Raw genomic sequence first — 19,348 nt, 5'->3', positions numbered from 1 at the left:
ATGAGAGTGCATAGGCTCCCTGTACCATCAACATCTCATTGAACAAGTAAACTGAAAATTTTATTACTGCTTCTTATTGCTGTTTACTGTTTAGAAAAGTAATTTTAGTAGTAACTTTGAATTAAAGTAGCAAAAATGGATGAATTATGAATAAAGGTAATTGATAACCATCATCTTCCATTGCGTGAGGTATCTGAAGGAAGAAAAGCAAAACTAAGTGGTCCTTGTGATGAAAAGATTAAAAATAGATGTTCTTTATTGTTAGGCATAAATCATAGATGATAATCAGCATATAAATGATTCAATTCATAGATTATTGTTTGGTACATTGTACGGGGTGGTTGCATGATGACAGCAAAGCTTTAAATTTTCATGTCATATTTTATTCTCAGAGTGGTTTTCAGTCTCTCATAGGACCACAAGCAGTCCTGTGAGGCAGGAGGGGAAAGCCGTGTCATCCTTGGAATGTGAATGCATGGAGGCAAGGAGGGTTAAATAAGTTGCCCAGCCATTTGCTGATTGGGGACAGATGGATATAAATGTTTTTTCCCACACCTGCATATTTCTATCTTTATAGTAGTATATAGTATATATACTCTGTAGTATATATATTATGTATAGTAGAGCATATATAGTTCTCCTAGAAGAGAACATAGGCAAAACATTCTCTGACATAAATTGTAGCATTGTTTTCTTAGGTCAGTCTCCCAAAGCAATAGAAATAAAAGTAAAAATAAACAAATGGGACCTAATCAAACGTATAAGCTTTTGCACAGCAAAGGAAACTATAAACAAAAGGAAAAGACAGCCTATGGACTGGGAGAAAATATTTGCAGATGATGTGACTGACAAGAGTTTAATTTCCAAAATATGCAAATAGTTCATACATCTCAATAACAAAAAAACAAATAACCCAATCAAAAAATGGGTGGAAGATCTAAATAGACATTTCTCCAAAGAAGACATACAGATGGCCACTAGGCACATGAAAAGATGTTCAACATGGCTAATTGTTAGAGAAATGCAAATCAGAACTGCAATGAGGTATCACCTCCCACCAGTCAGAATGGCCATCATTAAAAAGTCTACAGATAACAAATGCCAGAGAGGGTGTGGGGAAAAGAGAAGCCTCCTACACTGTTGGTGGCAATGTAAATTGGTACAGCCAATATGGAGAACAGTATGGAGGTTCCTTAAAAAACTGAAAATAGAGTTGCCATATGATCCAGCAGTCCCAGTTCTGGGCATACATCTGGAGAAAACTATAATTCAAAAAGATACATGCACCCCAATGTTCACTGCAGCACTGCTTACAGTAGCCAAGACATGGGAGCCACCTAAATGTACATGGACAGATGAATGGAGAAAGAAGATGTGGTCCAAGTATACAATGGAATATTACTCAGCCATAAAAAAGAATGAAATAATGCCATTTGCAGCTGCATGGATGGACCTAGAGATTATCATACTAAGTGAAGTAAGTCAGAGAGAAAGACAGATCCTATACATATCATATCACTTACATATGGAATCTAAAATATGACACAAATGAACTTATTTATAAAACAGAAACAGACTCACAGACATAGAAAACAAATTTATGGTTACCAAAGGCAAAAGGGGGTGAGGGAGGAATAAATTAGGAGTTTGGGATTAGCAGATACAAACTACTATATATGAAATAGATAACCAGCAAGGTCCTACTGTATAGCACAGGGAACTATATTCAGTGTCCTATAATAAACCATAATGGAAAAGAATATGAAAAAGAATATGTGTATATACGTATAACTGAGTCACTTTGCTGTATACCAGACACTAACGAAACGTTGTAAATCAACTATATTTTAATTTTAAAAAGTCTCATGTTGTACTGTAAGCGAATTCAAATGAAGAGTATAGTCCTTAATATTATAAAACCCCTTCTAATTCAACTAAAAACCAAAGGCCAAGAAAGCAGAGTCCAAGTAGAAAGTAGATGTGGGTAGGACAGAAGGTATAAGAAAAGGAAAAGCTGGTCCTCGTTGATGCCTGCCTGAAGAGGTCGGTAGGGCCGTGTTGACATCATCTCATGGAGTAAATTGTGTTTAATAAGAACGTGTGGCTCTTCCTTTCCTTTCCTCTAGAGCTGGCTTCCAGGGTGGAAAAAAAGATTGAGGAGGAAGCAATAATTAAAATACAAAAAGCTGTAGACTCTTTAGCTCCTCTGTATTACTAAAGGCCCTATAGCTATTCACCTAACTTTGACCATGTAATTATTCTAAAGAGATGTACAATCATCAATCCAGTGGCAGAATTCTGATTGTCCCAGACTCCTGAATTATATTATTAATAATTGCAGCTAACAATTATTATGCTTTATGTCAGGCACACTGCTAAATGTTTTATATGGAATATCTCATTTACTCCCAAAACTTTTGGAGATAGATATTACTGTTATTTTCCTTTTATAGGTGTGGACATTGAGGCATATGGAAGTTAGTAACTTGCTAAAATATTTCATAAATGTGTGTGTTTCAGCTATAATATATTAAAAATTTCATAAGATACCTGGGGGTAGGGAATTGTTATTGCTTTATAATGCACATTTCAAGACAGCAAATGAAGAAAGATGTGAAACATAATAATGAATTAATTTGACATTACTTGCCCTTTTTGCATTGATTATAATAATTATTGCTTGAATTGAATTTTCTTGGCATATGAGTTTTGGAATCAGAGAGCTAAATTTGAATATCATCTTTGCCACTTGTTAATTGGATAATTTTCTGATAGGGTTATTTAAATGTACTGTGTGTCAATTTCTGCTTCTGGCGAATGGGCATAGTATCTTCCTCCTTCACAGATCTATTAAAACACATCAATCCTGATTATTCATGGATGCCATATTTGCAAATTTACCTACCTTAAAAAATTTATTTGTAACTCTCAGATCAGTCCATGTAGTACTTTCACTGCCATGTGCAGACATGTACAGAGCAGTAAAAATGAGTCACCCGACCATGTGGTCCCAGCTGAGGTTGAAGACAGTGACAGGCTGCCTCCTTATTTCATCTCGCATACTGCCAACAGTGTCATTTGCACAGTCTATTTAATGCCACGTTTTTTGCATTCTTATGCTTTTTATTGGTGATCTTACTGTTTAAAATAGTGCTGAAGTGCTGGCTAGTGATCCTAAGTGCAAGAAGGCTGTCCCTTGCCTTTTGGAGAAAATTCACGTGTTAAATAAGCTTAGTTCAAGTATAAGTATTAGTGCCGTGGGCCATAAGTTTAATGTTGATGAATCAACAATATATTTTAAATAAGATGTTTTCCGGCTGAAAAACCCGTAAAACCAGATATTGATGAAGATGATACTGTGACTTGTTGATGAAGATATTGTGACTGGAGAATCACAGGAGCCTAAGCCTGTATTTTCCCCAGGAGCAATGGTTCATTATTTGCCAGTTTAGTTTTCACGATAACTTTGTATAACTACTGTGAGTAAAAAGAATTGGCTGTGTTGTACTCAATACATTTACTGTTAACGTTATCTCTCAGTTTTCCTTCTGACCTTAGAGAAATACCTCCGAAAGAGTTGGCGATATTCTTAATGACTTTAAAGGGCAATGGGCACTCTCTGAAATAACACAAACACAATCATCTCCTTTTTAGAGTCTAGGGTCCCTTTTAACAACTTATCATAAAAAGTTACTTCTTCCTATTTAAGTTAAAAGTTCAGTTTTGGACACTAGACTAAACTGTCTTCAAAGATAACTTTGTTTTATCAGAAAGTAAATATTTTCGGTTTGGCAGGCAGTGCAGTCTCTCACAGCTATTCACCTCTGCCACTGTGGTGTGAAAGTAGCTATAGACAATAAGTATATGAACGGTTATGACTGTGTTTCAATAAAACTTTATTTACAAAAACAGGTAGCAGGCCGGATTTGGCCTGTGAGCTCTAGTTTGCTGACCCTTGATTTAGTGTAATGTGGGCTCTTGTTTTATGGTATTGTTTATCAGTTTTCTAGAAGACCTATAAACCATAAAAAGTAAAATAAATTTTTTTCTATAACTGTTTCTTTCTTAGTACGTTGTAGTGATCATAATCACGTGTTGTGAGCATTTATTAAAGGCAGGGCACTGTGCTAACCACTTTATACTGTTTTTTAGTTTCTCGTTATAGCTCTATCAGGCAGCACTGTGATTATTATCTTATTTTTTCTGAGATAGAAACTGAGGCACGGAGAGGTGACGTATCTCACTCAAGGTCACAGATTTAGGGAGTGGTACAACTTGACCCCAAGATAGTTTTGACCTTATAGCCAGCATGCAATACTTTTTGCCTAACCTTTCTTTATTTTCTGATGTTCTGCTAATTTAGGGATGTTGATTTGCATTGTACAGCATCTTAAGCTTTTCTGAAGAAAAACATTTATTCTGTGGATAAGTAAGTAGATGACTGTGGGTTTTAGCTCTATTTCTTTAATTCGTTTTTTAAAACTTAGCTTGTTTTATTTCTTGTGACATTTCCAAATGTATTCTAAAAGGGAGTTTACCTAAATGTGAAGTTTCGCTGCGTCGCTCTCTGCTGGGAGATTTGTTTTTCTTCGTTGGATAATTTAGAGGTCTTATTTTGTTCTTGTTTCTTTAATATCCTGATTAAAGGATTAGAAAGCTCTTTGCTACGTTTGAGTGACTAATACTGCTCTGAGCACAGAGCCACACTCTTGGGGGACATAGATTTGCATTTGCTGAATGAGTAAAACCTTAGCGGCAGAATTGCCATCTTTTCTATAACTGTGTCAGCTGTCCTGCGCATTGCCTGTGGCTGCTGTTTTCTGGCGCTAGTTCTGAGCATGAGCACAGAACTTGACATCATCAGTAAAAAGAAGGAGGTTGTGGAAATGACTCAGTGGGAGTCGTGAATAGTGAAAACATGGACCCATGGTGGAGATACTTGTTTAGCTATTGCATGTGAAGCACTACCCTCTCATTATCCCCGTTACGTTTATATCACAAACCGGTTCAGCCTTTTATTTGCACTCAGCATTTGCCCGGTACAATTAGGAATTCAAAAATTGCAATGATCCCTGCTTTCTGGAAGCTTGAAGTCTCACATCAATTGATAAGTGGTATCTATCTATCCATCCATCCATCCGTCTGTCTATGTTTAAGGGGGGTATTATGAGAAGAGTATCGTAGGAGCACAGAGAGAGGCACAGCTGACTGCCTGGTGGGGTAGGGCCCCACCTTCTGTTCTGAAGAGGGTCGTTTTTTGACTTAGGAACGGGAGTTTTCCAGGTGAGCAGGTGCGTTGGTCAGCATCTCCGAAGAAAGACCACAGCGGCGAGAAAGAGGATGAAATATTCTGGGAGTGATAAGAATTTTGTTATGGTTGGAAGAGAATGGGTCAAGGGATGAGCCTGGTAAAATAGGTCGGAGTCAGACTGTGAAGTGCATGTAGTGATAAGGGAGACTTTGGAAAGCTTTAATTAGGGTGTGACCTGATCAGAGCTTTATAAAAATAAGGCTGGTGACAGTGTGAAGGGGAGGAAATTGATGGGGGGTGTGATGACTAATGGATTATACATTCTTCTGCCTTCCAGCTTTCTCCTGTGCTTCTGGGGAGTATCTAGAAATGAAGAATCAGGTATGCAGTAAGTGTGGTGAAGGCACCTACTCCTTGGGCAGTGGCATCAAATTTGATGAATGGGATGAATTGCCGGCAGGATTTTCCAACGTTGCAACATTCATGGACACTGTGGTCGGCCCTTCTGACAGCAGGCCAGATGGCTGTAACAAGTAAGAATCCAAAGGAGCCTTGAGAAGGGTGTGGTTGCTCTTTTCCAGAAAGATGTTGAGGATAATCTTGGTAGTGATTGGGATTATAGATAAACTAATTGCAAATAGTCACAGTTTTTTTTTAACAGTCCTTATGAATAATGTAGCTGAACTTTCATGAGGTTAAAATAGTTGCTCTTAGGACATAATAGATACTGTACGCAAAAAATTCAATAAAGCTATTAAGAAAACAAGTTAATTTTCTAATAATACATTTATAACTATATTAAGTCAGTGGTGTTTCTACAAACCCTTCTGTAATTTTAATGAATTACTTCAATGTTTTTTCTTTTCCCCTGAGAGGAAAAATGTATAACCTTCATTTTGACACTTGAGTGTCTCCGGTTACAGAGTGGGTTAAAAACCTAAAGTGGAAAGCACCTTTACTTAATTTCCACCTTTTTAATAGGAGGTTATTAGGTTTGCCTGTGACAACATTGGAGGAATGATAAACTGTTTTGAAAAAACACAAAATGTTTATCTTTGGGCTGTTACCCTTCCTGTTTTCTTGTATTGACTATGTAACATTCCCCTTTCACGTGGCCATGTTTAGGAGAATTTAACTTTAGGCCTCGGGCTACCTTCTGACAAGGATGGTTTCTCACGACTCAGTATTTTTACTCTGAGCTAAAGATGCTGGGGAATTATTTAGCTGTGATAACAGATGTGTTTCCCCTCCCTCGTTCCTACCTTCCCTCCATTCCCCCTTGCTTTATATAGCTGTCTCTCTGTCTGCCAGTTGATATTTTTACTCTTCTGATAACAGTCATTTCATCACATAGGGTTGTGACGTTAGACAGCATTAACAGAATTGTTATATCTAATAATTCTAACTGTGTATAAAATGTATATGTGCGTATATACACACGTACGTATGTGTATATGTACACACGTGCATACACTGTTGACCCATGAACGATGTGGGAGTTATGGGTGCCGATCCTCCTTTGAGTTGAAAATCCACTTATAACTTAACAGTTGGCTTTTTGTATCCACCCTGCGGCATCTGGCGGATTCAGCCAACCATGGATCAAGTAGTACTGTAATGTGTCTTCAGTGAAAATAATCTGCGTATAATTGGACCCATGCAGTTCAAGATGTATATTTATGTATGTACATATACACACACAAGCATCCCCTGCTTTTCCCAAGATTGCTTTATATCATTTCGCTTTTATGAAAAACCTATATTAGTACCTGTTTTTGCTAACCAAAAGAAATCTGAAGGGGATTTTTGCTTTTACAAAAAAAAAAAAAAAGGGCAAAAAGCAAAAATACTGTTCAGCGTTGGTTTGGCAGCAAGGGAGGCTGTCATAGCGGCAGTGTGCACCATGGGCAGCGAGAGTGGCACCACCAAGCTCTCTCCTGGAGCTACATGCAGCATCTCAGCATCAAGCCACCGTAACTTTGAACTGTGTCTGGGATCTATGCTTTATCTTGACTTATTTTGTAAATCCATTAGTAAGATGTGTCCTAAGGTAGTTGCTTCTTTGCTTTGCACCATTTCAGCTTACGATAGTTTTCATAGGAACACTATACTTTTGTGTAACGGGGGAAACGTGTGTGTGTATAATGTAATTCAATTTTTTTAAATAAAAGAGTTCCTTAGGGGAAGGTAGTAGCAGGATGTTATGAGATCTCACATCTTTGTCTTGGTGGGCAGGAGATATTGTGTGGCTTCTTTTTCTAATCCCAATAAATTTGGAATTGTTTATTCATTAAAGAGATTGAATGATAAGCAGAAATTGTTCAGTGTATTGAGTATAACTGTCTCAGTGTAAATTTCAGCCTGTTGCTTTTTCGCTTATCTCCCTTCCTCCCTCCCTCCTTTTTTCCTTTCTTCCTTTTTTCCGTCCACCCAATATTGTATTCTTTTTTAAAAAAATTAATTAATTTATTAATTTGTGTTGGGTCTTCATTTCTGTGCGAGGACTTTCTCTAGTTGTGGCAAGCAGGGGCCACTCTTCATCACGGTGCACGGGCCTCTCACTATCGCGGCCTCTCTTGTTGAGGAGCACAGGCTCCAGATGCGCAGGCTCAGTAGTTGTGGCTCGCAGGCCTAGTTGCTCTGCGGCATGTGGGATCTTCCCAGACCAGGGCTCGAACCTGTGTGCCCTGCACTAGCAGGCAGACTCTCAACCACTGTGCAACCAGGGAAGCCCCCAATATTGTATTCTTTTTACTTCTTTTTAGTTGCTTGGGTCATATGGAAAGATGTTCATTGACCTTTATAAGAAACTGACCAAGAGCTTTTCAAAATGGTTGTAGCATTAGAGTCCAGCAGTGCATTTGAATTCTAGTTGTTGTACATATTCACCAACATTTGTATTGTCAGGTCTTGTTTTATTTTAGTCTTTCTAAGTGTGCGTATGAGAAATAATATCTCCTTGTGGTTTTTATTTGCGTTTCCCTTCTTTATAAAGGTGTTGAGCACTATTCATGTCTGTCCATTGTCCATATGTTTTGTGTGTGTGTGTGTGTGTGTGTTAAGTGTCAAAATGTTTTACCCATTTGCTATTTTTGGGGGGTCACTTTATTATTGAGCTGTAGGAGTTCTTTGTGTATGCTAGACATGAGATCATGTCATGAATATATTTACATAATATTTAACATATACACATATGCATGCAGAAATACATGTATGTGTGTGTAATATTTCCTTCTGTCTGTAGCTTTTGCCTTTTCATTTTCTCAATGGTGTCCTATGATAAAAGTTTAACATTTGAAAAAGTACAATTTATCACTGTTTTCTGTTATGGTTAGTGTTTTTATATCTTCAGATATCTTACAAAGGCCACAAATTACAATATCTATTCTTAAAGTGTTATTAGCATTATTATTGTACTTTTATATAATATGTAAGTTTTATGTAATATGTAAAGTTTTACACTGTGTAGTTCCCTTTACACCCTCATCTTTGAACTATGATTATATATTATATTTAGGAAGACATTATAAACCCAATAATACAATGAAATGTTTTAAAAAGAATCAGTTGATGGGACTTCCCTAGTGGTGCAGTGGTTAAGAATCTGCCTGCCAGTGCAGGGGACACGGGTTTGAGCCCTGGTCTGGGAAGATCCCACATGCCGCAGAGCAATTAAGCCCGTGCGCCACAACTACTGAGCCTGTGCTCTAGAGCCCGCGAGCCACAGCCACTGAAGCCTGTGTGCCTAGAGCCCGTGCTCCACAACAAGGAAAGCCACCGCAATGAGAAGCCCGCGCACTGCAATGAAGAATAGCCCCTGCTTGCCACAACTAGAGAAAGCCCTAACGCAGCAACGAAGACCCAACACAGCCAAAAATAAATTAATTAATTAAAAAAAATCAATTGTTTTTTAAAAAACTTAAGAGATAAAAATATGCTTATCTACATATTTACTATTATTGGTGCTCTTTCCTCCTGTATATAGGTTGGCATGTATATCCACTATTATTTTTTTCATCCTGTAAAATTTTCTTTATCATTTCTTGTAATGCAGGTCTGCTGCTCACAAATTCTCTCAGCTCTTTTTTGTTTAACCTAAAAATATCTTTATTTTAGCATCAGTTTTGAAGAATATTTTGTTGGACGTACGACTCTGGGCTTTTACTTTTCCCTTTCCGTGCTTTAAAGATGTTCCATTACCTCTGAATCTCTCCCTTGTTTGTGATAAAAAATAATTAGCTGTATTTTGTATGGTTAATTCCCTTCTATGTAATGGTTTTTAGTTCCCTGACTACTTATAAAATGTTCTCTATATTTTTGCTGTTCGACAGTTTGACTGTGATGGTGTGGTTTTCTTTGTATTTACTCTGCTTGAAGTTCACTGAGCTTCTTGAATTTGTAGGTTGATATTGTCACCAAATTTGAGAATTATGTTAACCACTATTTCACCAGTAACGTTTTTCTGCCCCTTTCTCTCCCTCTTTTCCTTCTATGATTCCAATTACGTGTATGTTAGGCCACTTGGTGTTGTCCAAAAGTCACTGAGCCTCTATTTTTTCCCCAATTTTTTCCTCTTAGACTTCAGATTACATAGTTTCTATTGCTGTGTCATTGACTATTTCTTTTGCAGTCTCAAACTTGATCTTAAGGTCATATGTTGAATTTTCAATTTCATGTATTGTAATTTTCAGTTCTAGAATTTACATTTAGTTTTACGAATGGTTCTTATTTCCCTTAAAATAGTTGAGATTCCTCATCCCTTCACTCACTGTTGTTGATTATATTTTGAAGAGCTGTCTTAAATACTTGTCTGTTTCTTTTGTTTTATTTTTTAAAATAAATTTATTTATTTATTTTTATTTTTGGCTGCATTGGGTCTTGTTGCTGCGCATGGGCTTTCTCTAGTTGCGACGAGCGGGGGCTACTCTTCATTCTGGTGCACAGGCTTCTCATTGCCGTGGCTTCTTTTGTTGCGGAGCACAGGCTCTAGGCTTGCAGGCTTCAGTAGTTGTGGCACGTGGGCTCAGTAGTTGTGGCTCACAGGCTCTAGAGTGCAGGCTCAGTAGTTGTGGCACACAGGCTTCGTTGCTCTGCAGCATGTGGGATCTTCCCAGACCAGGGCTCGAACCCGTGTCCCCTGCATTGACAGGCGGATTCTTAACCACTGTACCACGAGGGAAGCCCCTGTTTCTTCTGATTATATTTTTTCTCAATTAAGGGTCATACTTTCCCACTTCTTTGCATTCCTAGTAAATTTTTATTGTATCTGGGTCATCATGAATGTTAAGATGTAGGGAATGTGGATTATTTTTTTCTTTCATTTAAAAGGTGTTGGATTTTGTTCTGGAAGGCAGTTTATTTATGAGAAGAATGCCTTGATCTCGTCAGGTCTGGTTTTAAAATTTTTTTTTAGGGTGTTTCGATATTGGTTTCACACTTAGTTCTAGGTCATGGTCTTTACTCTAGGGCAAGAGTTGGGCACGCTGTGGCCTGTGGGCCCTCCCTCGGTTTCTGTAAGTAAAGTTATATTGGAACACAGCTGCACTCATTTATTTATATATTGTCTATGGCTGCTTTTGAACTACAATGGCCTAGTTAAACACTGCAGGAGAGACCAGATGATTCATAAAGCCAAAATTATTGACTCTCCGGCCCTTTATGAACAAGTTTGCTGATACCTACTCTAGGGTATGGCCCTTATTCCTGAAGTGTGGCAATTCTGGAATCTCAGATGAATGTCCAATGGGGTTATTAGGTTTCCTCCTTTCTGGCTGACCTGGAGCTCTAGCGACTCCCATAGAAGTGACCTCTCTGATTATGTCTTAGCTTTGCAATGGCTGTTCGCTGGTAGGCCTGCCCACTCCAGATCCAAGCCCTAACCTTCAGAGAAACTCCATATGGACTTCTGGAGCCCCTGTTGTCTCTGCGTCTCAGGCCTGAAAATTCCAGTTGTTTCAGCTGCCCCAAACATTCATCCCTGCTGCCTGGCTCAGTGAGATCACTGTGCTCTGCTTGGGTGCTATCTCCCAGTGCCATGGTCTGGAAAGTGTCCTGAAGAAGGAGGTCAGGGTCAATTTGGGCTTTCTCTCATGTGTTTTCCTGCTGTCAGGAATCTCAGTCCTTCACTGCCTATTGTCAATGCCTGAACATGGCTCACGTGTTTTGTTTAGTTTACTAGATTGTTAAAGAAAAGGGCAAATCCAATACCAATTAGTGAGTCATGATGGGATGTGGAAGTCTCAGTCTTTCATTCACATTTTTTTTTTCTGTTAGTAAAAAGAAAATAATTTGCCAAAGTCTCACTTATCATCCAGATAGAAAGTTAAATTTGAAGAGAAAGATAATAAGTTGTGCTGTCATACGGTTTGGTTGGAAATTTTTTTTGGCCAAAAGTTGGCATGTGACTCATTATTGATTAAGAATTAGCTTATGGTTAGATTTACAACCCAGCTTTTGTTCACTAGTGTATTTTCTTAATATTTCATTTTATTTTTTAGATAAAATTTCCAACCAGACTTTTAGCTCTACTATGTATTATGACACTGTGATCTATATTTTATTTAGGTTCACTTTAAATTGGCTTTTTCTAGGACAATATCTTCTCTCACAATCAAGGAACCCCTGCATTCCCCTGCCAAGTATATGTTTGTAGATAAAACTTTAGATATTGTTTGAGAGAATAACTCCATCTAAGCCAACTGGAATTAGTGATCATCTGTTTAGCAATCAAATTTTTGGTGAAAAATAGCAGTTACGTAGCAACTTGATTGTTTAACCATACCACCATTTAGGAAGTCATGTGCCACAAGAAACGAACCTTTTTCCAGCCATGCTATTGGCCTGTGAGTTCCACATGAGCTTCAGACCCCTCTGCTGTGCTTTGTCAATGGAACCGCTTTTAAATCTCAGTTACAGAACTTGTGAAAAAAGAGGTTTCTGAATGCTGACATGAAATGGTTTTGTTTCCACAGCTCTTCCTGGGTCCCTCGTGGAAATTACATAGAGTCTAATCGTGATGACTGCACGGTATCCTTGATCTACGCTGTGCACCTCAAGAAGTCGGGCTATGTTTTCTTTGAGTACCAGTATGTGGACAACAACATCTTCTTTGAGTTCTTTGTAAGGGCTTTTATATTCTAGAATTCACTTTTTAAAGGACATTCATATAAAATTTCTCTTAATCATTTGTTCCCATTCCATTGTATGCCTCCTTGGTTTTTGTGTTAAGTGAAGCTTTCAGTATGAAAAGAAGTGTTATTTTTTGTCTATAATATTTTCTGGTTAACATTGTTTCTTTTAACTTTGAGCTCTCACCTTGTAGAGTAACATTGGGCTTGTTTTTCCCTTTGGATGTGATTATTAGGCGACCACTTGGTGGAGACTTCGTGTGACAGATATTTTCCCCAAGATTCATTAAAATTTTTTTTATAGCTACAGATGCTACTTTGTTTAAAAATATGTTTTTACCAATTTTAGTGTTTGTTTAAAAGGCTTTTTTTCTCTTTGCAATTTCAAATATTTGAGTTATTTAAGTGTATTCATGGGCAGTTAGGAGTGTCTGTGTCTTTCTGATTCTGCCGGTTTTGTACAATCCAATGGAATCAATGGATGAGATAGTTGATGTCTCTGACAAGAGATTAAATAACATTACAGAATATAGGAAAAAACAATAGTCTAACAGAATGGGCTGTTACCATGAAAATTATTTAACTATTTATATAAACTGTATCTAATCTTGCAAATATTTGTTGTGGCAGTGACTCAGATACTTGAGAAAAACTTCTCAGATTGACTTCTTAAACCAAAAAAAAGTGTGTGTTGTGCAGGCAACTGGGAAAATATCTTGTAAGTGTTTCTGTGGTCCAGATTTCAGGAATAAATGTACTGATCATGCTAAAACAAATTTATATTGCTCTTGTTAATGGAAGTTTCTAAATCAGAAGTTTTCTAGGAAGAGATATTTTCCATGAAGGTATGAGCCTTAGGCTCAAAGTCAAGAGATTCTGGCTCAGGTCCCAACTCTGCAATTGCTAGTTGTATGTTATTGGACAATTAAGTTAACTTTCTAGTCCTCAGCATTCCTTTTTGTAAAGTGGATCGTAGACAAGACCTTTTAAGAAGCCTCCCAGCTCTAAGGTCCTTTGATGAGTTTACGATGTTAAGCAATATTCAAACAGATTGAGTTTTTAAGTTGTATTTTGTTTGTAAGATACTTCTCAGACTGAATGATTCTCTATTCCATTGGACATTTTTGCAATATTACTAAAATAAAGTTAAGAAGCAAGATAATTGTATAATTGTTAGAATAAGCATTGAGTTTTGTGTTGTCCATTAAGTCCTTTGAGAGTTGTCAGTAAAGGTACTCTTAAGGCATGAAATTTCACTACTTTCTCTCAATGATACCTTTGTTCTTCTGGATAGAGACTGAAAAGGGATGGTGAGTTCACGTTCCTTCTTTTACTGATGTTTCAGCTTTATAGGTTGCAGTTTATTGACTCAGGGTCAACACCTTATGGCCATCCTGCAAAATGGTTAGTGGAAAGAAATTGTCTGAAGACTGAAAGATGCAGATGCACCTGTGAACAATTCATAATTGAAAGCAGTAAAGTATTTAATTTTAGGAGTCTGGGAGTTTCATTCAGCTCTCCCCTCCACACACACTTTTTTTTTTTTTAAATGATGAAACTGAAATCTGGAGAGAATAAATGATTAGACCAAGGTTATACCTTTACTGGTTACTTTTAGAATACCAGGAGAACTCAGATCTGTAGAATGCCAAGAGAATGTCACGATAATCCATGATGTCTGATATCAGCTGAAAAAAACCTTTCAGTTTATCTAAACATTGACCACCAAAGGTATATTCAGGGTTCCTATCTGTTTAAAAATGGCTTCCCACTTGCATTAGGATTGTCATTATGCTTATAACATAAACATGACATTTGAACTCAGTTAAAGCAGATGTCCTCGGAGCAGTCAGTATTGTCTGGCATTTGGCTGTTGCAAGGATCTGTTTTCTAGTTAGTAAGTCTTTAGGAAATAACTTGTATGGAAATTTTTTTTTTTTTTTTTTGCGGTACGCGGGCCTCTCACTGTTGTGGGCTCTCCTGTTGCGGAGCACAGGCTCCGGACGCGCAGGCCCAGCGGCCATGGCTCACGGGCCCAGCCGCTCCGCGGCATGTGGGATCTTCCTGGACCGGGGCACGAACCCGTGTCCCCTGCATCGGCAGGCGGACTCTCAACCACTGCGCCACCAGGGAAGCCCAAGATGGCCAAATTTTTGATGTCTAGGTATTCTTCATAGGCCTGGAAGAGTATGTCCCAACTCCTAGGTATTTGGGAAGAATTGTCTGAAAAGCACAAAGTGTTTGGTGCTAAAGATATTAGCTGTATTCATTTGCACTGGCATAGAATATCATTAACATCTGTCCCCAGATACCAGCTGGGGGCTTTGACTTTGGCTGTAGCCACTTACCTATACACATTTGGGTTAAGTCCCGGGGAAAGGAAGACAAAGCAGATTTCATTTATTTATTAATTTAAAAATTTAACGGCCCCAAATCTTATAAAAATAAGCTTGATTTTTATACTTTCGGGCCTGCCTGGTGAATGCAAGCTTTTACATTTTTGTGATGACTTTTTCCCCTTTATGTGGATTTTCAGTGCTAACTCTCTCTTCCTCTGCCTCTGCCGCTCCTGCTTAGCAGCCCCCGCCGCCCCCGCCTTCTTAGTGGCCTAGTCTTTTTGTTACAGTAATGAGGATGGTTTACTTAGAACGACTAACTCATATGCAGTTGTCACTTAGGCTCCAGAGGTCTTGGCACGTTTACTTGTTGAGAATTACTCATGGCCATTGTTTTGTAGACTTTGAAAGAAGCTCTTGCAGCCTGTCCTGTGCTGAGTAACAAATTTAATTAAAGCCATCATTCAAGAAGCTTTACTGGGGCCCTTGTGTTTATTCCACAGATTCAAAATGATCAGTGCCAGGAGATGGACACCACTGCTGACAAGTGGGTAAAACTCACCGACAGTGGAGTGTGGGGCTCTCATTCTGTAAGTTTCTCTCTGTCCTCCGCTTCCCACCAACCCCATCCTTCTCCTTCCTGCCTTTCCCCAACGTTTTTTTTTTTTTTTTCTGGTACGCGGGCCTCTCACTGTTGTGGCCTCTCCCGTTGCGGAGCACAGGCTCCAGACACGCAGGCTCAGCGGCCATGGCTCACGGGCCCAGCCGCTCCGCGGCATGTGGGATCTTCCCGGACCGGGGCACGAACCCATGTCTCCTGCATCGGCAGGCAGACTCTCAACCACTGTGCCACCAGGGAAGCCCTTTCCTGCCTTTCTCTTTCTTCTTCGCTCCCTCTTCCTGCTCTTTCCCATCACACTCCAACTCTCCTCCTTTTAAAAGGGGCATTAATAGGAAGGAAGTCTACTCAAAACTAATATACAGAACCTCTGAGTATGTAAGTTTACAGATGTGGCAATCACATGAAAGAGAATCAGTGACTCTTGGCATTGGAAGGATCCTTGAGTTTCTTTCATCCAACTTGCTCTGCAGTCTCCCCAACAAATGATTTTCAAGCTTGTCTTATTGGGGAATGTGCTGACCCCATTGTTGGACAGCTCTGCATATTACAAAATTCATCTGTGTCTGGAGCTGAAACCTGCTTTCTGTCTGTCTATTCATCACCCATTGTTCAAAGTTCTACCCTTTCTGGTTGTGTCTGGTAGACTAACTACTTATTTCTTTAAGGACAACTCTAAGTGCTTGAAGGCAATTATCAGGTAACACAGTCTCTGAATCTATTATTATTTGAGGCCTTTGGAGTGAGACATGGATTTAAAATCTAACTTTGGTTTACCGTAGTTGTGTTTCTTTAGGCAATTGGCTTCGTCTCTTTGATACTTCATAAGAGAAATGGGACCAATCTTGCAGAGTTAAATGAGATGATACATGGGGAGGGCCTAGTGTGGTGCCTGCAGTGTAGATTCGACACTGTTTCAATAAGTGACCGCCCATCCTTGCCTTTGTGTTGTAGCAGGTACCTCATCCTTTTTTTTTTTTTGAAAAAAAAATTTTTTTTTCTGCATTGGGTGTTTTTCGCTGCATGCTGGCTTTCTCTAGTTGTGGCGAGCAGGGGGCTACTCTTCCCTGTGGTGGGAGGGCTTCTCACTGCGGTGGCTTTTCTTGTTGTGGAGCACGGGTTCTAGTTGCGCATGCTTCAGTAGTTGCAGCATGTGGGCTCAGTAGTTGTGGTTCGTGGGCTGTAGAGCACAGGCCCAGTAATTGTGGCACACGGGCTTAGTTGCTCCGTGGCATGTGGGATCTTCCCGGCCCATGGATTGAACCTGTGTCCCCTGCATTGGCAGGCGGATTCTTAACCAGTGCGCCAACAGGGAAGTCCAGGTACCTCATCGTTGAGTGATTAATATCATGCACCCTTTCAGAGTACTTTTTCGATCTGTATGCCTGGAAGTGATATTAGTACCACTTAAGATCCATCCACCTAAGCATTCAGTCCGCTGGGCTTTGAAGGTACAAGTAACCCTTGCCAAGAAATATGCTTTCCTCACTTACAAAGACTTAACACAAAAGGAAAGTACTTAACACACTACTTCTCTGAATCTCTGGCAGGGTGAAGTAGTCAGATACGTTTTAATTTTCTACTGCTTGAATTTGGCCAGCCAGAGACTGCATAGAAGAGTAGGGTGGCAAATGAGAAAGCAAGGCACCCTTAACATTAGTTTACTTGACTGAATCAGCATGAAATTGATCAGAAAAGTATTTTGATTTATAAATATAAAAATGTTCTGGTGGCAAAGGAAACAAATATTAGACGTGGTATCATTTAAGTTCTGGAGTCATAGAGTTAAATCGGGTTATTCTATAAGAATAGTACTATTTTTCTCTTGTTGCTGTTGCAATGTTTTTTGTTAAGTAATTTTAAAATGAAGCAAACTCATTCTGTTACCTTTTTTGTTTTCAGAGCCAAAGATCTACTTATGACTAGTGGCAGCCAATCAATATGTAATTGGGCCAAGTGCCTTTCACTGTCTAAAATGAGTCCCTTTGAAATATAAACCAAGACTTCATGCAAATGATTTGAAGATCATTTTATCTTTTATCATGCTTGAAGAATTTTTTTTCCTTTTATCATTACTATATTTTGGGGGTTGGCAAACTATTTTTTTTTAGAATTGAAGCAGAGCTTAGGTCTCAGTTAACAGTAGATTTAAATTTGTGGGTTCCATTTCATTATAATGCATTGAAAAGTGTATAAGAGATTAGCTTCTAGATATGGTTGTAGGTAGCATGGTTTATCTGACCTGAGTATCTTGTGTTCTCTTTATAGGTAATGTTGAAATCAGGCACAAACATACTGTACTGGAGAACTACAGGCATCCTTATGGGTTCCAAGGCCGTCAAGCCAGTGTTGGTAAAAAATATCACAATTGAAGGTATTTCACAGCAGTCTGCTCTGGTAGTCACCTGTCACATTTAATAGTTAAAATATTGATTACTTTGTTGGTTTTGCTGGCTTACGGGGATTTAGGACAGAAATTAATATGTTAGACATCATATAGGCCTAGAGACCCTGGTTTTATTCTTGGCAAATTGACTGGGATTTTTTTTTTCCTATCCCTAAACTGAATTATTTAATCTGTGTGGAAAAAGTAAACATGATGACAATTGTAGGTGTCTTTAAATAAAAGAAAATAGTATTGATTAATAAGATCCTACTGTTCATTCGAGAACTCTCTATTGTGCTGGCATAGTGCTTATTCAGGTCACCACTCTATCCCTAAAAATAACAGTGAGATAGATATCTTGGCCTGACTGTCTCCTACAACTTTTGCCTCTCTGAACCAGCTTCTGGCTCAGAAGAGTAGCCAGTAAACCCTGGCATGGTTCCTTCTCAATTAGGGCCACTTTTAATGAAAGCAGCTGATTCTCCTTTATTAAAGTTTGGCTTAACGTTTTGGTATGTTCTAGGTACACCTGTTCCTGTGACGCTAACTCATTAGTCATAGGGACATCTGCTGGCAAAGGCTGGAATTACAAGCCAGAAGAAAAGTCGAGCCTTTCCCAGGGTCCCTTAGGTCTTGTCAGCTATGTAGTGAACAGTGGAGAAAGAGGGAGCAGGTGGCCACAAAGATGAGAGAATGGTATAGACTTGGAGGGAACCTTAGAGTTTATGCCACTTCTGATTAGTGGAGTTGTCTTTTGACAGCTGAGTTTATACATTGACTGTATACCTCTATCAAGTCTGAATCTCTTGTTGAAGTGTTTGCTCCACTTACGTGTGCAATTCAGTATCCAGCCCAGTTCCTTGCACATAGTAAATACGTTTTTGGTGTTGAATGAATGGGATATAAAAGACCTGGGCTAAGCTTATTGTTAATATTTCTCTCTCACTTCGGGTAGAGGCAGCAAGGTCGCACTGATGTGCATGTTGCTGTTGGGTCCTCCCATGCTCTCTCTGTTTCCCATTATCACACAGGGGTGGCGTACACATCGGAATGCTTTCCATGCAAGCCTGGCACCTTCAGCGACGAACCAGGTTCATTCATCTGCCAAGTGTGTCCCAGAAACACCTATTCTGAGAAAGGAGCCAAAGAATGCATCAGGTGTGACGTGGACTCCCAGTTTTCAGGTAAAATGAGTCTCCAGTTGATACTCTTTGTTCTTTTCTTTCTAAATTTATGTTTGTTGAGAGCATATAGTCATAAGCCAGAAATCACACATACGATGTGATGGACACAGTGGGCCAGAAACCAAAGTGCTGAACGGAATCCATACTGAGTGGGTGAAATAGGACATCTAACTACCCCTTTCTGCAGGACTTTTCTCTTTGTCAGTAATGTTTTCTATTCCCCCCCTCCCCCGCCAAGGTATCTGTTTTGGATATGTTCATACTTGTCTAAAAAGGTTCATTTTGTACTTTTAGATGATGCCTTGGCATGGAGATGTACTTAGAAACTTTTAATTTGTTCCATATTTACAACATTCTGTGTTAATGGAGGAAATCTAATGTCTTCTTGGAAAAACTATGATATGCTCCTTGTGTATCATGGAAACATTTATTGCTCTAGGGAAAA

The 19,348-nt window shown here is 38.9% G+C and overlaps 1 protein-coding gene across 2 annotated transcripts in view; it reads left to right on the top strand.

The window, feature by feature from the left end:
- Positions 1-19,348, top strand: part of ELAPOR2 (endosome-lysosome associated apoptosis and autophagy regulator family member 2) — a 189,222-nt gene that overhangs the window by 107,156 nt on the left and 62,718 nt on the right. For both annotated transcript variants that reach the window (XM_067746099.1, XM_067746100.1), the window contains exons 3-7: positions 5,589-5,784; positions 12,223-12,370; positions 15,218-15,304; positions 17,602-17,707; positions 18,751-18,903. In XM_067746099.1, the coding sequence (XP_067602200.1) occupies positions 5,589-5,784; positions 12,223-12,370; positions 15,218-15,304; positions 17,602-17,707; positions 18,751-18,903 (690 nt within the window). The remainder of the gene's footprint in view (positions 1-5,588; positions 5,785-12,222; positions 12,371-15,217; positions 15,305-17,601; positions 17,708-18,750; positions 18,904-19,348) is intronic.

This window comes from Pseudorca crassidens, chromosome 8, assembly GCF_039906515.1.
Source record: "Pseudorca crassidens isolate mPseCra1 chromosome 8, mPseCra1.hap1, whole genome shotgun sequence".
Classification (NCBI taxonomy): domain Eukaryota; kingdom Metazoa; phylum Chordata; class Mammalia; order Artiodactyla; family Delphinidae; genus Pseudorca; species Pseudorca crassidens.
This window is presented reverse-complemented; position numbering and strand designations above follow the sequence as displayed.